We start from the raw sequence: 19668 nt of genomic DNA on the forward strand, positions 1-19668 counted from the left end.
GTTGTGCTGCCATCCACCGGTCAATGTCATTGTATCTGAAATATTATACTCACCACACTAAATATGTAATAATGTACTTGTAAAAGGATATTAGAAAATGAAACAACGACGATTAAACTCAACACACTGCCTTAGTATGCAGTGAAGAGGTATTATACATTACATTTATAAAAATACTTTTCATAAATACTTTTATTTTTCACTTTTTTCTAAATTCATAACACAAACCCAGATGGTTTTATCATTTCACCCCCGAAAGAAGAAAAGTGCAATTCCCTTAACATGACGTTTGTGTATTGACTTTTGGTATTTCGTCACATTTAGAAATATCACTGTACATGTGCATGTTGTCAGATCCCCGGTTATCTTTTTAATACATTTAAAAAAGCGTGATGTGACATACGATCGACTAGTTATGACAAAAAGATACACAGGGTCATAGTAGTAGTGAAGGCATATTCTTGTTAAAATGAATCCTGTTCTGCTTGATTTCACACAGGAACGGTTTAGTACAGGACACGCGTTGCTTGCAACTAGTGTATATTTTAAATCAAACATTTTCTACCAAAATGCAGAATTAAAGTGTGCACACTTCATCAACCAGTAGTAAAGGACAAGAGTCAAGAGATTCCATTAAGTTACGTGCCAGCTGCTGCACATCCCCACAGTCGTAATCACAATGGCAAGATGAGCTTTTGGGTTTATCTTTTACGGCAAACTTTTGCCGAGTGAGTAGAGGCTTCAGTAATCGCTTAAGAAGCTCTGGTAATATTTCTTCATGGGCACGAAAAACCTGTTTGATGTCCAATCAGAACTGAAAGAGACTTCCTTCACTCACCCTGATCTCTGTTACACAGGTGAGGGAGTCACAGTACAGGTAAAAAAGATGAACCTGATGACTTTAAAAAGGATCCAATAAATATTCGGAAGTGGGGGGAAAAAAAAGTGCAAACAAGTAACAAAGACATAAGAAAAATTTATTGCAGTATTTGTTCCACAAGAAGAGCGGGAGGGGAGGGGTCACTTTTTTTCTTTCTCCGTGTTCTATAACATCAAAATCTATATTAAAAACAATATAACTTCCCCTGCATATAGGCACAGATACTGCACTGCTCTTAACATAAATAAATTATATCAAAGATACTCCATTACACAGCGTGGGTGAACAACAAAATGTTCAAAACAAGAAAGAAAAGAAAAGAAATGTAAAAGTAGTTGGAGCTCAGATCAAGTGAATAAATCCATCTGATGCTAGTTTAAACTCCAAAAACACTTTATTAAGAACATCATCAATACACTAACTTCCAACATTCAGTTTATTTTTTTTTACAGAATTATGTTCAGATATAAACATGTGTTTAGTTAAACTATTATACAGTGGGAGTAAAAATCAAACAACAAAGTTGCTGCACAACAGCGAAGGAACTCCCACACAATGTTTTCCAAAACATTTCCTTCTTGTGTTTTTCGTGTGTTAAACTTAAACATGTCTGTAGTCAAACAGATCATTGTTCACAATACTTTCCCTCCATCGGGTCCGTAAATCTAAAGAGGTTTCATTTTCTCTCTGAAACATATTTGATCCACATAGATTTGGGCTGTGAGGGGTTTCTGTGTGAGTTATTTCAGTCGATTAACTCTCAGTCCCCGTCCTTAGCAGCGTATACCGCCCGTAACGTCTGTGCCACTTTGTTCGTCAGCTTGTGTCCACTTGTCAAAGGTATCTTCTTGTAAATGATGTCTGACTCCTTGATAGTGTCAACCCAGGGAACCTTTTTGCGACCTTCCCGTTTCCTTACCTCAACCCAGGAACTAGAGTAAGATCCAGTCATCCAGTGTATACTGTAGCCAGTTTTGATCCTCTGGATGACCCTGGCAATCTGCGGTCTGTCTTTGTATTTGGGACACCAGATGGCAATGATGTCCATGGCCTTCACTCTCTCGTTCATGTGGCCTGTATCCTCTGCGGACTCCCCGCCTTTTTTTGGTTTCCGCTGTGGCTAGAAGAAGCAGAGTGGGAAGCGTCACAGAGAAATCTTACAGACATTTTCCATGTTGGGACAACGTGTGAACAGCTGCAGCAGAACAAATACCAGCAGATTTGATCTAAAATCCATAAAACAAACCAATGATGTCTGTGGATGTGAGAGGCAGATATGACCATATACAGTTGTGTGAAAAAGTGTTTGCCCCCTTCCTGATTTCTTATTTTTTTGCATGTTTGTCACACTTAAATGTTTCAGATCATCAAACAAATTTAAATATTAGACAAAGATAACACAAGTAAACACAAAATGCAGTTTTTAAATGAAGGTTTTTATTATTAAGGGGGAAAAAAAATCCAAACCTACATGGCCCTGTGTGAAAAAGTGATTGCCCCCTAAACCTAATAACTGGTTGGGCCACCCTTAGCAGCAACAACTGCAATCAAGCGTTTGCGATAACTGGCAATGAGTCTTTTACAGCGCTGTAGAGGAATTTTGGCCCACTCATCTTTGCAGAATTGTTGTAATTCAGCCACATTGGAGGGTTTTCGAGCATGAACCGCCTTTTTAAGGTCATGCCACAGCATCTCAATCGGATTCAGGTCGGGACTTTGACTAGGCCACTCCAAAGTCTTCATTTTGTTTTTCTTAAGCCATTCAGAGGTGGACTTGCTGGTGTGTTTTGGATCATTGTCCTGCTGCAGAACCCAAGTGCGCTTCAGCTTGAGGTCACGAACAGATGGCCGGACATTCTCCTTCAGGATTTTTTGGTAGACAGCAGAATTCATGGTTCCATTTACCACAGCAAGTCTTCCAGGTCCTGAAGCAGCAAAACAGCCCCAGACCATCACACTGCCACCACCATATTTTACTGTTGGTATGATGTTCCTTTTCTGAAATGCCATGTTACTTTTATGCCAGATGTAATGGGACATACACCTTCCAAAAAGTTCAACTTTTGTCTCGTCAGTCCACAGAGTATTTTCCCAAAAGTCTTGGGGATCATCAAGATGATTTCTGGCAAAACTGAGACGAGCCTTTATGTTCTTTTTGCTCATCAGTGGTTTTTGTCTTGGAACTCTGCCATGCAGGCCATTTTTGCCCAGTCTCTTTCTTATGGTGGAGTCATGAACACTGACCTTCATTGAGGCAAGTGAGGCCTGCAGTTCTTTGGATGTTGTTCTGGGGTCTTTTGTGACCTCTTGGATGAGTCGTCGCTGCGCTCTTGGGGTAATTTTGGTCGGCCGGCCACTCCTGGGAAGGTTCACCACTGTTCCATGTTTTCGCCATTTGTGGATAATGGCTCTCACTGTGGTTCGCTGGAGTCCCAAAGCTTTAGAAATGGCTTTGTCACCTTTTCCAGACTGATAGATCTCAATTACTTTGTTTCTCATTTGTTCCTGAATTTCTTTGGATCGCAGCATGATGTCTAGCTTTTGAGGATCTTTTGGTCTACCTCACTTTGTCAGGCAGGTCCTATTTAAGTGATTTCTTGATTGAGAACAGGTGTGGCAGTAATCAGGCCTGGGTGTGGCTAGAGAAATTGAACTCAGCTTTCCAAAGATGTGATAAACCACAGTTAATTTATGTTTTAACAGGGGGGGGGGGCAATCACTTTTTCACACAGGGCCATGTAGGTTTGGATTTTTTTTTCCCCTTAATAATAAAAACCATTTAAAAACTGCATTTTGTGTTTACTTGTGTTATCTTTGTCTAATATTTAACTTTGTTTGATGATCTGAAACATTTAAGTGTGACAAACATGCAAAAAAATAAGAAATCAGGAAGGGGGCAAACACTTTTTCACACAACTGTATATATTTATGAGTTTATATGCAGAAATAGTCCGATTACACGACTAAAATAGGAATCCTATGGGTAATGACAAGGTTTTAAAATTCCTACCACAGGTGGATCTTCATCCTCACTCTCCTCCTCATCTGTGTCCACTGGAGCGGTGTCATTTTTACTGTCATTTTTACTGTGGTTCTGGTTCTGGTTCGAAGGTTTTGGAACCTTCAGCAGTGACGTAATGGCTTTGTTTCTGGCATTGGCACTTGCTTCACCCTCCTCATCCTCTTCGTCGCGATCCAAGTGCTCCATCAGTACCTTGAACTAAGACAAAAGCAGACATCTTCATATTCCTGAGACTGAAATAATACATTCATAAACTAGGTCTGTATATGCAATATATTGATATCACATCAATAATATGACATGAGACTAGCTATCGTCTTACAGTTTGGATATGGTAATAGGGTATTATGGCAAAAGTGATGTCTACATCCACATTACTGATGATCGTTTATAAAAAAATCGCATTGTTTAAATATTTTGTGAAAGCACCAATGGTCTGGTTGAGCTAATTAATCAAAAGTATCATTATGTTTGGTTTTCTCCATGTCCACCTGACCCTAACTTAACTCAAAAAACAGTGCTGAATACTTACATCCAAATATTGTTTCACAATATTCCTCTTGATCTCGTCGCTGAGATCTGAGTTGGCAAGGTCCCTCTTCAGGTAATCCAGTGTCTGACGAGGGTTGAAGTGCACCTTCGACTTCCTGTTCACCGCCTTGTCGTACACTTTGGCAGACTCCGTCGGGGAATATTTCTGGATTTTGCTGTAACGCGAACAAAAAGTTTGTGTCATGTAAATAGCGGCATTACTGAGAGTTGATGAAAGATTTGTTGACTGTTGTCGACATATTTGATGAGGCCTACCTGTCCGAGAACCCAAACAGGTTCTTCAGATGTTGTTTTAGCACCAGCAGCATGAGAATTCCCTGTGAAGCGCTGGCGAAGTCCAGCAGAGGGTTTGGGTTTTCAGGCAGACGGTCCATCACTGTGTCCTCATCCTCCATGTCGCCGTCAGAATCAGAGAGCACGGGTTTCTTTTGCTTATGAACCACCTCATCCTCCTCATCACTGCTGCTGGATGAGCTACTGCTCTGCTCGTCGTCCTCTTCCTCATTATCATCATCATCGTCTTCATCGTCTTCATCGTCGTCGTCATCAGAGCCATGTTTTCTTCTCTGAGGCTTCTTCATCTTCTTCTTTTTCTTCTTCTTCTTCGTCTTCATCTTCTTTGTCGTCGTCTTCTTTTCCTTCTGTAAGGGTCCTTTCTGTAGAGACTGTGAAGAGAACAAAACCGCTCAGACTCAGACCAAATATACAGCGCATATATTACACAAGCTTTGATTTTCATCTCATAACACACAAACAAATAAAGAGCATTAAACACAGCTTCTCACCTCCTTGAAAGACTGGAGCAGGTTGCTACCAGAGACAGACAGAGTAATATCTACATGGTGCATGATGAAGAGAGGCTCCTCCTGGGTCTGGTAGGGGAAGTAGGCCAGGTTGTCTGCTATGAACAACAGCCTGTTCACCTCGGTTTTCTGCAGGGGACAAAGTGTACAACAGCACTACTTAAATAAACGGTCCATGACCAGTAGCGAAGCTTAGATAATAGGTGAGTGGGAGACAATCGAGCCTATAGACCTCCACAAAGAGGAGCAGAAAGGTGAACTTACGGAGCTGTCGTCAAATAAGTTGAGCAGGGAAATGAGGAAAGCCCGTCTGTATTGCCGGTTCCCTCGGACCAGAGTGTAGAGGTGAGAGCAGAGAGAAGTGTCGGTGTCATCGTGGCGGAAACCTCGAATCACTGCGCCTTTGGATCCATTTATGGCCTGTTGCACCTGATAAGACATCTTCAACCCTGCTACGGCCTTCATCTGGGAATTTGCAAAGAGACACAACTCATCATGTATGTAGATGAAAAGAAATCCCCCCCATCAAAGAATACGATTTTTGTATTTTATTTTCATCATACGACAAGTCAAGGATCAAACGTTGAACTACAGTACATGTGTAGAGTATAGATTTATTTTTATTTATAACAAATCAAAATAAAAACTACTGCTCACAGATACTGAAAGCAAATCATCTTTTATACACTTTCACCTCGTCTGGCGATCAAAAACCAGTACGCCACTCACATGGATGAAGCCCGTATATTTCTTGTCGATCTCCACCAACTGTTGATCGGATTTGTTCTTCATGGTTGGCTCAGGGTCTGTTCCCATGGCAATCAAGTAGGGCACACACTAAAAAACAAACAGTTCAAATTCTGTGAACAGCTGATGGTGATACATTAAAAACAGCAGAGAATTCTGTCACGATGAGATAGAAGAAAATCTGACACAGATCTTGCTTGACGGAGGTACTGAATGTCTGAGTCTCGGGTGAGTCTGCTGGAGTGAGAGTGTGAACATACCTGAACGGGGTGGACGAGGCCCTGGCTGAGCGTCAGCGTGATGACACTCAGGGCAAAGTGGCGAACAGTGGACTGTGAGTGGAAGAAGGACTCCAGCACCTGCTTCAAGTAAATCTGCATTATGGAGCTGCTCATGCCTGATGAGATGTCCCCCATTTCTTTCAGATCCTCCTGGTTGGATTGCTTCTTCCCTGAATACAGAAAACACCAGTTTAATCAGTCTTTAGATGTTCTACATCATTGATATGCTAAACGTGCAGTTATAATCTAATGCACTTGATCAACACAACAATTAAAATTTCTTAAACTCACATTCGCAATCGGCCTTCTGCATTCGAGAGTCCTCCTCTTGCAGGTATGTCTGCAGGTTTTTTAGCACCTGGATCTTCACCTGAGTGACCAAACTGCTTTCCTCTGACAGGGTGTTGTTATACAGAACCTTCACATCCTGCACAAACATGAGCTCTGGATACATGATGAACTGGAAGCCTTGAGACAATGGAAATTAATTGAATCCAATTAATTCAGAGGAAACTAAATTCGCAAATAAAAACAAGAAAATGGAGTATAAATACTTATGTTGTTCTGAGATGAGGTGCAATATACCTAGACCCGTGATGGCCTTGATCTGGACCTCTTCATCTTCGTGAGTGGTGAAGTACAACAGAAGCTCCAGCACTTTATCCTTGATGACAATCTAAGAGACACAAGGGGAGTCGGTCAACAAACCCAGCTCCATAAAAGTCCTGCACACACAGTCCAAGCCGATTGCCGGAGTTTACCTTGCTAGTGCCCTTAAACTCCTCTTGGTCGAAATCAAAGTGTCGACAGAGAGCCCCCACAGTGAACAAGGCGCGCAGCAGAGTGGGTTTGTTAGCAGCCAGAGTGGAGCTGTTGGGGTCCTCTTGGTGCTGTGTCTTCAGCTTTGCCAGCGCTCCTATAGAATGAGACAAGTGGGCAGTGAAAGCTAACTTTAGTTCTTCTGGTTCATACAGTGAACTAACAAAGTGTGTGTTCAATGTGAATGAACAGGTCCTATGTAGATGTTATTAAAATGTTGGTGTAATTGAGATTGCTCATGTTCAAATGAATGCATGTACAGTACATAAGACTTACCATAGTAGCGATTGAAACAAGCCCAGACAAACTTGTAGTTGTGTGTGACCTTGTTGACAACGGCACCAAGACAGCTTACACTGTGCTGTACAACCTGAGAAGCAGACACAACCAAATGACGTCATGTTCAAATCAAATCTGTCCGCTCAAAGCAGTATCTTCACCTCCACACTGTTCATGCCATCTGTGAGAGCTGGAAGCTGCAGGTGACACTGACCGTCATGCCGTATTTGATAATGAGCTTCATCAGATCTTCTTCTAGGGTAGTGAGGAAAGTCTCACTCGGGTGCTCCATCAGAGGCACCACCAGCTCCAAGATCTTCGCCACGTTACATATCACCATGAAGTCATTCTGAGTCTGAAAAAAATGTCAACATGGAGACAGTTGTACGGTCCAAAGCTGACCTGAATGACTAATCACTCCATCAATTGTTTCCCTCCTCTCATGATGATTTCTCATACTTCCACGCAAGTTAAAAAAAGAATAGACTAATACTGAAGGGAATCACATGGTACTTACGCTGCACTTGGTGGTCAAGTAGGGCTGCATAGTCATGGCATGTTTGACCATTAACTGTGCTCTGATCTTGCTGAACAGGTAGAGAGTGGTGACGCACGATACCAGACGACCTGAGTTGACCCCTTTGTCCTCACAGTCTGAAACGCAAACACAGAAAGCGTTGGTATTTGTTCATAGTATGGTTTAACACAATAAGACTGCAATACCAATTGTGTATCAAACGTGCTTTTCCGTTTATTTTTATTACCTGCAATAGACTCCTCGTATTTCAGTATGTGCTCCACTAGATTGTCCACCAACTGAACGCAGGCTTTCTTGGCAGGTTTGTACGAAGCTTGCTCTTCTGACTTAAGGAGCTAAAATGGATTTCATACAGAAGTCAGGCGAGATGCCCGACAAAATATGCAACAAAGTAGTTATCATGAAGACACACACACGCTGATGTTGAGATATCAAACAAGTTAAACAACTCACATTTTGGAGAAGCTGCTCAAACCAATCATAGCCAGAATCTTTACATGCCAACACCTGGGATGAAATCAAAACATGACATGAGTCAGAGTATGACAATGTCAAACATTCAAATGTCTCGGGTTTGAAGGATGGTGCCAAATCCTTTGTCACAAGCTTAGCTAGTACGCACCACATCTGTGATGTTCAGGATCTTCCGGGTCATGGCGTTTTTGTCATGACCGGGTGTGGGAGTGAACCAGATCTTCTGGAACGTCTCATTCACCAGTTTCTGCACGGGAAAAGAGATTCACATATATATATATATATATATATATATATAACCTGTATTTTTAAATCGATACACGGCCACAGCACACACATAAAAGTAAACACAAACCTTGATCCCCTCTTCATCGTTGACCCTTCGGATCATCCTGACACACATCTCGGTGATCTTGTGGAAGTCCGGCAGCTCCAGGCAAATATCCCTCAGGATCTTAATGACCCTCTTCCTCACACTTATACCTGTGTCCTGTGGAAAGACAAAATGGGTACAAAGAGAGCTCAATATAGACAAGAAGAAATACATTTCTCAATTGCACTTTCAACTGCCAAATGGTTGCAATCTGTTCTTTAGGTGGCAGTGTGGGAAAAGACGATTGAATCTCGCCTGGACCTTGTAGTAAATGTAGTTTTTGGTCAGAGTTCGCTTAAGTCAAGGGAAGTTAGTGACTGACATTGCCTATTCCACAAACTCTGAAGAGGGCACGTGAAGTGTTGAAAAGAAATGTAAGGAGTGAAGCTTAAGAAATTACCAGTATCCTTTCAATGAGCATGTCATAGTACTGCTCAATGAGCTGCGGTCGACTCAGCACGAAACGGCCAAGGAGCTCCACGGCTGCCTCCCGCACACTGGTGGAGTTGTCCATGAGGCGACAGTGAACCCCACGCTGCATATCCAACTGCGGAGCGAATGCGAGAGATTAGTCAAGCACAAATAAACATTACTGAATGTTATGGCTGCAAGTGTGACTGTCATAAACCGGCATAATTGCCTGGCAATACCACAACACCACCCTAACACTCTATAACAGGATCTCCTGTTAGACCGCTATCAATCCAGCGGTCTAGGCGATGTGTAGCATCCCACACAGGAAGACTCACCCGTGCAAGAATACTTGGATCCACAGCTACTACTTCAGACAGACACTTCATGGCTTTAGTTCTGACTGCGATGGCGCTCTCGCCCAGCACTCTCAGAATCTATACGAAAGAGAGAGTAAGAGAAACAAAGTTAGTCACAGCCAACACAATATAATCTCTCACTGACGTTTATTAGAAAGGAATCCTCCTACCTGTGATAAGTAAATATCAAAGCTCTGTGAAAACGGCCTCATGGAGGCCAGATATCTGACAATCAGGCATGAGTCCCCATAGTCCACTGTGTCGGAGTTTATACTGAAAGAAAAATCAAAGGGACGGTTGAATAACAGGAAAGGTGAACAAGTCAAACAGTGTAACCAAAGTGCAGCGCTCCAGAGTGAGGCAGCATTTACCTCGAGGAACTCAGATCTGACGGTGACGTCTTCATGATCTTGCGGAGGAATTTCTTTCGCGTCTCGCCCCTCTGCAAAATCTCCTCCGTCGAGTCGACATCCATGGAGGGATGTCGACCTTTGAAGTCCTCGTCGTCGTTTTGAGACCTCACCGCTTTCTCTGCCTCAGTTATAGTGTCCCTGAACCACTGAGCAATATAAAACTTCCTGGCAAACTGTGTGAAACAAATGCAAAAACATTTTAAGGCATACTAAATAATATAATACTACTTGGAATTATTATTATGATTAATATGAATATCATTATTATTATAAATACTCCTGCATGTAAACACTGAGCATCCAGTCCTTAGGGTATCATACATGTGACCATGTTGATTTCTGTAAATACATTAGTATATGAAGATGAAATGCTCACCACTAGAGATGGATCTGTCTCAATGTTCTCATTTAGGTAGTCCAGCAAGGCCTTCTGGAGTTTGGGGATCTCGTCACTGCCTTGAGTCTGTAAGGAGATCAATAAGTTCTACCACTGTGCATTTGTATCTGTTAAAATCATTCCGTCACGATCAAGTCTACCTCTCTGAGGATGCGGTCGATAGCCTTTTGGTCCATGTTGCTGTTGACGGCGTCTTTACGCAGGCTAGAAGCGACGGTGCCGAGGTAGTCCAGCGATGCCACCCTGAGCGCCATTTCTGTCTGCTTGTTACTGAACTGGTGCACCTGGAGCACGAGAAGGGGCGGAAAAATGTCAACACAAGCCGGACAGTCTGTCGGACGGATGTTTCGGTGATGACACGTTTGAAGTGAGCGACGCTACTCACCAGCAGTCGGCCCAGTAAACTGAGCAGCAGTTCGGCTGCAGGCCACTCAGGCCTGTTGACTGTAGACAGCAGGTCATGAACAAAGTTCTCAAACAGAGGCCTGTAGTCATCCTCTCCCTGCTTACTGCCACACCTGAAACACACAGAATATTATTATTATAATATGTGTTTGAAAATGAAGTCAGTTAATATTACAACCTGTTCGACAGTAGAAGAAGTTGTACTGCGCAGGGACACCGAGTGCTAAAGTCTCCCTTTAACAGACCAATTACTTACTTCTTGAGAAACACAGACAGGAAGTTCTGAGCCGTCCTCATGGCAGTTTCATAAGAGTTTGTGATGAAGACATCTTTATCCACCTAGAAAAGAAAGTACCCGATATATAAAACTACTTCTGAATAAAAACAGATAAATATGATTTAAGTATCAAGTTAAATCCTGGGTAGTTACCTTCTTATTATGATCACCTTCTGCATCCCTCTCTGAGGGAAGGCGAACCACACACTGGATGAGCTGAAGAACCAGTGCTGAGACCATCTGGATATACAAGGGCTCGTCATCCGAATCACTGTTTAGCCTGGGGGAGTAGGAGACATGAGTATCGTTAAGGTTACTGAACAAAAACACTTTTATTTCTTCATTTATGGCATTGAATTGAGCAAGATGTAGTGACCTAAAGTTCCTGAGGCTGCGTTTACTCGTAGGCAGTCTCGCTAAGGAGGTGAAGATCTCTTCAAGAATGAGCTGCCTGTGCTTCTCGTAACGGCAGAACACCTGAGGAAGAGCAAAATGCAAAGATCAGAACATAACAACAACAGCAAAATTGACTGCAAAAATAAAACAAAATAAAATTGCGTGTCATGGCACACTTACTGCTGTCACAAGTGTGATGGCACATAACTGCAGTTCGCTGACATTCTCCACAAAAAAAGGTGTAATGCCCAGGGTGGACACCTGAAAGGTCGGGCACAACATCAGTCAGGTGTGTAAGAATTCGAGAGACAAAGGTTAAACGGGGCCGTGAATTTGAATGTCGTCAGAGTCTCACCTGGAGGATAGTGGTGTCAGTTAGCAGCTGGATCTCCAGAAGCTCTGAGATACTGCTCACTATATCACACACTTTGTCGTAGAGCATGACGACCACCTTCTGTTTATGGGTTGAAATCTTCGCTCGCTTGGACTTTGAAGTATGCATGCCACCTTGGGTGAGGAAGATGAAGGGATAAAATATACGTAAACCACTTGCAATATACGAATACCAATTTTTTAACAATGGCGCTCCCCCATTTAGAGCAGTACTGAGATAATTTGGACCAGCATGGATCGGCTTTATCAGCTTCCCAATATGCAAACGCACAAAAACAGCTTCTTGAGATCAAGATTTCTGCAACATTTTATAACAACTTAGAAGAACGGAAGAAAAGTGTGCTGACCTCTTCTGTAGACTGGGTCATACTGAGGGTACAGAGAATTTTGCAGATGGAACTTGGTGTACTGCAGCACCCTCTCGATCACGTCTTCTATATAAACTGCCTTGGGCATGTGTGGAGATGTCATGATGTTGAGTGCAGTCAAACAGGCATCAGCAGACTTAGCAACCCGCTCGATGATGAGGTCACGCCACAACCGCTCTTCATCCATGGAATCATTTTCCTTCAACGTTTTAAAACACAGTTCAAATATAGTATACGAGTACAACCATAAGACGGAATGGAGATATGTGAAATGAGACATCCCGATAATAAGCAGATAGTATCTAAAATATATGTTTACTAAAATGTAGGAAAAAGTGCATGTTTTATAGAGTAATAATTTGGGGGGAAAAAAAAGAAATCAGGTATGAAAAATCGCATCACTTCCGCAGCTAGAAATTAATATCCAGCTGGCAACTTACATGATTCATGAGTGTGGAAAGCTTGACGCTGTCCTGAATGTTCTTCTCCAGGATATTCAAGAGTTTCACCAGTTTCTTAGTCGAACACTGCGGATCAGAAATAATAATTGTGTCACGTTCACACCAATGCGGCTGTGAATTGATGGTCTTAACTGTTGAACCTCAAGCGTAACCTCGTGACGGTGCACGCGCGCGCACTCCTCTTACCTTGTTAAAGATGCACATGGCCTTGATCTTAGCAGAGTCAGTGCCTAGCTCGGTCAACTGGTGCTTTCCGAGCAAGAGCTCCTCGGGTATCTCGTCGTCATCTGTTTGAGGTCACAAAGTTACAATATTGACGTTGTTCCGAACAAATGTCATGAACGTTGGAAACTGTGCCGCTCTTGGTGGTTACCTGCGGCGGCAAGGTCCACATCGTCGAGGCTCTCAATAATGCTTTCCATGTTGGCCGTGAATCTCTTAAATGTGGAGGAGTCTATCTTTTCTGTTTTACAAATGTAAACACGTTGATTAATACAAATATGTACTTTTAAAATGCCTTTTTATTATAATAAAATAATTCAAAGTGGTAAAGCAATACCTTCTGGTGTCAGCTTGGAGTCGTATGCTTTCTTGTTTTTTTGTTTCTCCTTTTTCTTCAATTTTCTGGCAACTGAACAAAAAGTCATTAGACAAGACATTAGTCACAACACTCCACAGGGGCAACTCACTCTCAAGCACCACATGTTTAATAGAGACTTAGACGGATCAGATTTCACAATTATTTTTGGGGGTTTATTGGCTAAGGTTATATAAGTTAGATCAAATCATTTTGCCACCTTAGAGACACGTCACAAAACACAAACTCTCTCTCTCTCACCTACAACATTTATTTACATGTTTTCTTTTGCCTATGCAAAAAAAAGACTCACCATCACGCAAGCTTGGTGGTGGAGAGTCTTCATCCGAATCGTTTGGACTGCATTCACGGTGACAGCTGCTGGAGCCCCGGCGAGCGCCATGCAGACCTCCGCTCCGGTGCTGCCCAGAACCCTTCTTCTCTTCCTGCTTCCACGACTTGTCATGATCTTTCTTGGACCTTTTCTTTGGAGCTGAAACAATCCCAAATAAAGCATAAGTCAGAAAATATCAAGTTCTTTAAGTACCAATTATTGGTATAATAAAGAAATCAAATGTAAATATTTGGAGGTATATATAGACAGCCTAGTGCTTTTGACAGATTTTGCAATACTCTGATGTGTATGTACAAACATGTAAATGATTTAATACTGACACTCATTGTCAGAGTCATCATCATCATCGTGGTCAGAGTCCTCGTCATCTTCATCCAACTCGGCGTACTTGGGTTTCTTACTGATCATACTGTGCTTTCGCTTGTTCTCTGGAAGCACAAGAGGTGTTTTCAGCACAGAATCATCTTATATGCTACTACTACTTCACAAGAAGATGATTCCTGAAACAGTGGTTTAAAGTATATAAACAATCCCCAAACTGAGCACAGCCACATTACACATATCCATCCCCTACAGGTTTGCGTGCATACTCAATAACCGAAGTAAATCATACCTCTCCCTGATTTGTCAGAGGATCTGGAGCCGTGCGCGTTCCTGCTTTCCTTGATGATCCTCTTCACCTCGTCAATGTTGAGTTTGTTGAGCACAACGACAGGTTTAGCTCCTTTGTTTAAGTTCTTTATCAACGACAACCTCTCCAGCCTGACCAGGGGCTCACTCCAGCCCTCGATCAGTTTGGCTGGAAGTTGGAGCTCTTTCGCATCCCGTTTTAATTTAGGAATCACAAAGTTCTTCAGATTTCCTGACTTGCCACCCAGCAGGTATGAGGGGAACTCACAAGGTTTTGTCTCTAAAGACTGCTGTTTGTTTCCAGCTTGGCAGCTGACGCTGCCATCCCTACTTTTCCTCTCTTTCTTATTTTGTACGTTTTGAAGGCTGGAACTCTCCGTCTTCTGTCGCCCATTAAGGTCGGTGGATTTTCCGCTATCGTCTTGCTTCACTCTGGGGCTGTCAGGTTTAGTAGGCCTGTCAGGAGAGTGCTTGTTGCAGTTTTCCCTTGACGTCTTGTGCTTCCGATCTCTGTCCTTATCCCTAGCTCTGTTTTTATCTCTGTCTTTATCCCCATCTCTCTCTTTATCTTTGACTTTTTCTCTGTTCTTATCCTTATCTCTATCATTATCTCTATCTTTGTCCTTAACCTTGTCTCTATCTTTATCTTTGTCTCTGTCCTTATCCTTATCATCTCTATCTCCAACTTTGTCTTTATCTCTCTCCTTATCCTTGTCTCTATCTTTTTCTCTGTTCTTATCCTTATCATCTCTATCTCTAACTTTGTCTTTATCTCTCTCCTTATCCTTGTCTCTATCTTTTTCTCTGTTCTTATCCTTATCCCTATCATCTCTATCTCCAACTTTGTCTTTATCTTTCTCCTTATCCTTATCCCTGTCTCTGTTCTTATCCTTATCTTTATCTGCAACTTTCTCTCTATCTCTGTCCCTGGCTTTGCCTTCTCCATGTTTGGAGATGTGCTCCCCTTTGCTCAAGGTTTTTGGAGTCTCAGGGTTGCTGACATGGGATCTGTGGATGTTGTGGTTTTTTTCCTCTTTGTGGCGCAAGTCCGAATGCTTGTCGTGCTTCTGCCGCGGTGTGTCTGGCCGTTTGTCATCCGAGTGTTTCTTGCCGCCGACAGTTTTGCCGTCGTGCTTGTGTTTGGATTCGCGTTGACTTTCCGGCTTCTGTTTGGGGGCTTCTGGTTGCCCGTCTGAGCAAGGCTTCTTGGGGTTGTCGGCATGCTGTCTGATGATCCCCGGTCTGTTTTCAGCTACTTTATCCACCTTTCCATCAGTCTTTGGCTTTAGGTGCCGTAGGTGCTCCTCGCAGAACGTCTGTGCTTCGAGGACCACCACAGGCTGTCCTTTCATCCTGCCAGCTTGCTGCAGATCAATGCTGACCATCAAAGCCGGCCGACTGGCACCGTTACTTGCAGTGTTCGTCTTCTTGGGTTTCAACTTGCCATCGGTGTTGCCCCCTTGAGCGGCAGGCCCGTCACTAGACTCGGCTCCGGATTCCTGAGGATACGTGTCTTGCTTCCGTTTCTTCAGTGGCTTATCTGCGATAAAGATAAAAAGAAAAATCTTAGATCGTCTTGAAACACAAACAAATCTACGTCATGACAAATGCAAAAAAGGCACGGGGCAAAGGCGGACACACAATACCTTTATCCTGGACTTCTTTCGACCATCTTTCTTTCTCACTGGCCGACTCGCGTTCTATTCTCTCGATCTCTGCCAGCGTGTCTATCTCAGCGTCGTCAAACACGACCCCACCGACGACTCCGGACTCCTTGCTATTTGGCCGAACGGGAACCTGCTTACAGTTTGCCTGCTCCTCGGCACCGAACTTGTGTGACAGGTCCTGGGTAGTCCTTGAGAACTGATTGTTATTATTATTATTATTCGTCAAATCAGTTTCCTGTTCTGAATCAACGCGTGGCCTCAGAGGCAGCTCTCCAGATGGATCCATTTCTGAAAGCTTAACTCGGGACAGTTTAATAGTCAGCCTGGCGGACTCTTTCGCTGGAGAACTAACAATGTCATACGAGGCATTTTTGTCTGTCGGGTCATTTTCTTCTTTACTCCTTTCTTTCTGCTTTTTTTTGCGGTCGGCAGAGGTAAGGAGCGAGTCAGGTGCTGCAACTGGCGGCATATCAGGTGGAGGGGACTGCATGATAAGGGGAGGCCTGGACCCTGCTTAAACAAAAATAAATCTCTTTAGTCTTTGCAAAGAATGAACTGAACAATTCATTTTGATTCCACAAAATTAAGAAGAACGGGCTTGTTGCTAAGGTAGCATACTTTTTGCAGTCTCTTCACTCCCGGCGGGGGAACACACAGACTCTGGTGATTTAACTGGAAACGTGGCGGCCCTCATGGAGGGGTCATTCTCCTGTTGGAACATGAGACATTTATCATCCCTTGAAAACAGTCTCAGCATCTGCTGAGGTCCAGCTCAGGATATCTTGATTCTCTCTGCATTACCTCATTTCCCAGTCTATGAGCCATGTTAATGTAGTCTTCATCCGAGCCTAGCCTGGCATTATGATTAGATGAAGTACTCGATAGCTGACCAGAGACCTTGTCGTCATGGATATTTCTAACTAAAACAGAGAGCGAAATAAAATATCCAGTTAAATTATTTGTGATGTGCAGTGCCTCGCGTCTCCCTGAGAGATAGATGCCTTCTTTCCCACCTGAACAGACAGCTGTAATTTTACCGTGCTACAGTAAGAAAGTGTCAACTCATCAAGCGACTCCTTGAATATGTACTCACCTTGCTGTGTCTGTTGGTGTTGAGAGTAACTGGGTGGATTGTACTGCATGTAGTCTGCAGGACTCTGAGGGGTATAGGGACTGGGTATAGGGCTGTTCTGCTGGGGCAAGAACCGAGCACCTGATCCAGACTGTGGGGACGCAAAGCATCTGCGGAAGGAGGTAGGAGTCGTTTTAGTCGATATGCAATACTTCTGCGTCTTCATCATCGGGCTGTAAACTGGCACTGCCTTACCCAGAGGGACTTTGAGGGACACTGGTTTGCTGATAGTTTGATCCTGGACTCCCATGCACCTGATTCTGAGACATCTTATACTGTTGCATCATTGGCTGCTGCATTACACCTGAGAGGTAAGGATACAACAATCTATAAACTGCTGTGAAAAGTTCTACTCAACTTAAGTTTCACTCTATTGTTTATCTTTCCGCAATGGCTCTGCCCCCAGTTTGGGAACCAACAGTGTAGTTAAACTAGGCACAAGTAGTGCATCTGACCCAGGAAAGGCTCAGGGGGATAAATAGTTAAAGTGAAAAACAAGACTACAGCCAGGGAAGGAGCGTGCACTCATCCCTGTCACCCCAAACCTTGCACTGGGTTGGCATACTTTTGTCCCTGAAGATTTTGGGGTTCCTGGACAGCAAAGTTTGTAGAAGCAGTGGCATGTCACCCTCGGGTTCATCATTCCCCAAGTTGTCCTTCAACTCTCTATAAAAGCAAACAAAAGCACAGTCCACAGTCATATTGCAGGCAATAGTTGCCCACTGGGCCTGAATGCAGTTTTGACTAATGCATTCTGATTCCTTCCAGTCTCAGTTACCGTTTTCAGTGCAGTTTAGACTTTCATGATTTTGACAACTTAGAAAATGAGCTGACCTTTCTGGTATCACAGTGAATGTAATGTGATCATTGCAATTGAAACATCAATGCCTGACTTCACTGTGCGGCGGCTGCAACTACCAGCCGCACCATCAACCAGGCATATCGAAGGTGATGTTTTTCATTTCTACTGTTTAACAGCATGACACGCATTTTTTTTTGGCACACTTTATTGTTTCTATATTGAGTGCATTGCAATCATGTAAAATTTTGTTAAGATAAAGTGTTAATAACTTTCCTAACAGTGTCCTATAGTCCACCATCCTCCTGGCAAAAGACTGAGGTGCTGCATCACACCTGTCTAGTTGATGGGCCTGGATAATTGGACCGTGCCATTCTACTACAGCCAGAGGGGTGTTCTCAGGAGCCACTTCCTATACACCACATCGTTTTAAGAAGAGGAATGTCACCCCTGCAATTAAATATGGTCTTGCCACGTATAAAATATAATCCTGCAGTTGGGAGATGAAGGGGCAGTGTCTCTTTGTCAGAAGAGCACCCACTATGTCGCTTTAAAGTTCTGTTAAGTTGTGCTTAGGCTCTAGAGCAGTTCTGCTCCGTTATTGTTGGAATGCTGTTAAGCATTCCATAACTATTGTTATCCTGTTTCTCTTTATTCTTCTTCTTATATTTCTTCCGTCCCATCTCTTCTTCTTCTTCATTTTTTAAGCTACAGAAACCGTTCAACTATCAAAATGTTCAGCTCTTTAATGACATTTCTGCTATGACTTTTCATATGTCTATCTCTTATGCTTTATGAATTATTAAACTTTTTGCAATTTTAATTTTGAATGGGATTTCAATGGAGAAAATGTTCAAATCCTCTGAAACTTCTTCAACTTTCAAATCCTTCAACTTCCTCGTATTTTCAGCTACAGACACCATTTCAACTTTCAAATGTTGAGAAAACCCTGATCTACTGCCACATTATTCAGCCTTTTGATACATTTTAAACTTTTTGAACTGCAGCAATTTAACTTTTATGATTTTTCAGCCCTTTTCTGACTTTATAATGGGTGTGTATTGCGCAGCTTAGAGTGCGTGATGTCACCGCTAGAGTGAAGAGCAGCTTGAGATTCTTGTGAAAAAAAGATTTGTCTTTTGCCACTGTGTCCACAATCTTCACTCTTCATGCATAATTTCTGGATGTAGAAGTAGCTAATCTTGTCCTTGTTGTAGACAAATGACTGTGGAATCCCACAGATTTACACATTTGGCACAGAAGCCTGTTATTGAGAGGAAAACCAACTTTCTGCTCCATAGAGACCAATGTTAAATTTTGCTTCAAAAACAATTTTTCTGATTAAGCTAATTAGTGATGTTGATAAACACACAGACACACATGCACTCCTCTCTCTCTCTCTCTCTCTCTCTCTCTCTCTCATACAGTCATTCAGGTCTCAGAGACTTTTAGAGGACCCCCCCATTTTAAAATAAAAGCCGCACACACATGATTTAGAGATATACGTGATGCAGCTCAGCCAATCAAATATGGGTATTCTGATAAGTTTCCTGATTCAAGTGACATTTACACACACCGCGACACAAGAGGGAGAGACGAGGAAAGACATGGCAGAGCAGGACAATAGTCATGTAAGCTGTAAAAGATAAAACATAGGACAATCTCCAAATGAGAAAGATTGCCAGAGAGATCAAAGTCTCTCTCTCTCACTCACTCACTCACTCACTCATCCTCTCTCTCTCTCTCTCTCTCTCTGTCTGTGTCTCTCTCTTAGTCATTCAGGTCTTAGAGATTTTAAGAGGACTTCCCCCCCCACACACACACACACCCCCCATTTTAAAGTAAAGGCCCCACAAAATG

At 42.8% G+C, this 19668-nt stretch overlaps 1 protein-coding gene across 2 annotated transcripts in view; it reads right to left on the bottom strand.

Annotated features, from left to right (window-relative positions):
- Positions 1–963: 963 nt before the first annotated feature.
- Positions 964–19668, bottom strand: part of LOC116390467 (nipped-B-like protein B) — a 22818-nt gene continuing 4113 nt past the window's right edge. Inside the window, exons 4-47 of one of the 2 annotated variants that reach the window (XM_031860194.1) lie at positions 17575–17675; positions 17205–17313; positions 16971–17119; positions 16679–16797; positions 16496–16586; positions 15857–16387; positions 14194–15750; positions 13901–14008; positions 13539–13718; positions 13208–13279; positions 13022–13111; positions 12835–12935; positions 12628–12714; positions 12167–12386; positions 11782–11933; positions 11607–11687; positions 11407–11507; positions 11184–11310; positions 11010–11092; positions 10734–10866; positions 10489–10632; positions 10328–10414; positions 9910–10124; positions 9709–9811; positions 9518–9616; positions 9169–9315; positions 8751–8885; positions 8544–8642; positions 8375–8428; positions 8148–8256; positions 7901–8037; positions 7598–7738; positions 7381–7474; positions 7047–7201; positions 6871–6961; positions 6577–6753; positions 6265–6455; positions 5987–6094; positions 5522–5722; positions 5240–5386; positions 4710–5119; positions 4435–4609; positions 3891–4100; positions 964–2000 (exon numbers count right to left, since the gene is read on the bottom strand). In XM_031860194.1, the coding sequence (XP_031716054.1) occupies positions 1641–2000; positions 3891–4100; positions 4435–4609; positions 4710–5119; positions 5240–5386; positions 5522–5722; positions 5987–6094; positions 6265–6455; positions 6577–6753; positions 6871–6961; positions 7047–7201; positions 7381–7474; positions 7598–7738; positions 7901–8037; positions 8148–8256; positions 8375–8428; positions 8544–8642; positions 8751–8885; positions 9169–9315; positions 9518–9616; positions 9709–9811; positions 9910–10124; positions 10328–10414; positions 10489–10632; positions 10734–10866; positions 11010–11092; positions 11184–11310; positions 11407–11507; positions 11607–11687; positions 11782–11933; positions 12167–12386; positions 12628–12714; positions 12835–12935; positions 13022–13111; positions 13208–13279; positions 13539–13718; positions 13901–14008; positions 14194–15750; positions 15857–16387; positions 16496–16586; positions 16679–16797; positions 16971–17119; positions 17205–17313; positions 17575–17675 (7981 nt within the window). In that variant the 3' untranslated portion in view covers positions 964–1640. Of the gene's footprint in view, positions 2001–3890; positions 4101–4434; positions 4610–4709; positions 5120–5239; positions 5387–5521; positions 5723–5986; positions 6095–6264; positions 6456–6576; positions 6754–6870; positions 6962–7046; positions 7202–7380; positions 7475–7597; positions 7739–7900; positions 8038–8147; positions 8257–8374; positions 8429–8543; positions 8643–8750; positions 8886–9168; positions 9316–9517; positions 9617–9708; positions 9812–9909; positions 10125–10327; positions 10415–10488; positions 10633–10733; positions 10867–11009; positions 11093–11183; positions 11311–11406; positions 11508–11606; positions 11688–11781; positions 11934–12166; positions 12387–12627; positions 12715–12834; positions 12936–13021; positions 13112–13207; positions 13280–13538; positions 13719–13900; positions 14009–14193; positions 15751–15856; positions 16391–16495; positions 16587–16678; positions 16798–16970; positions 17120–17204; positions 17314–17574; positions 17676–19668 lie in introns of both variants that reach the window. The other variant, XM_031860193.1, reaches the window with a different exon arrangement.

The sequence above is a fragment of the Anarrhichthys ocellatus genome, unplaced genomic scaffold (genome assembly GCF_004355925.1).
Source record: "Anarrhichthys ocellatus isolate YVR2014 unplaced genomic scaffold, GSC_Weel_1.0 scaffold23, whole genome shotgun sequence".
Taxonomy (NCBI): domain Eukaryota; kingdom Metazoa; phylum Chordata; class Actinopteri; order Perciformes; family Anarhichadidae; genus Anarrhichthys; species Anarrhichthys ocellatus.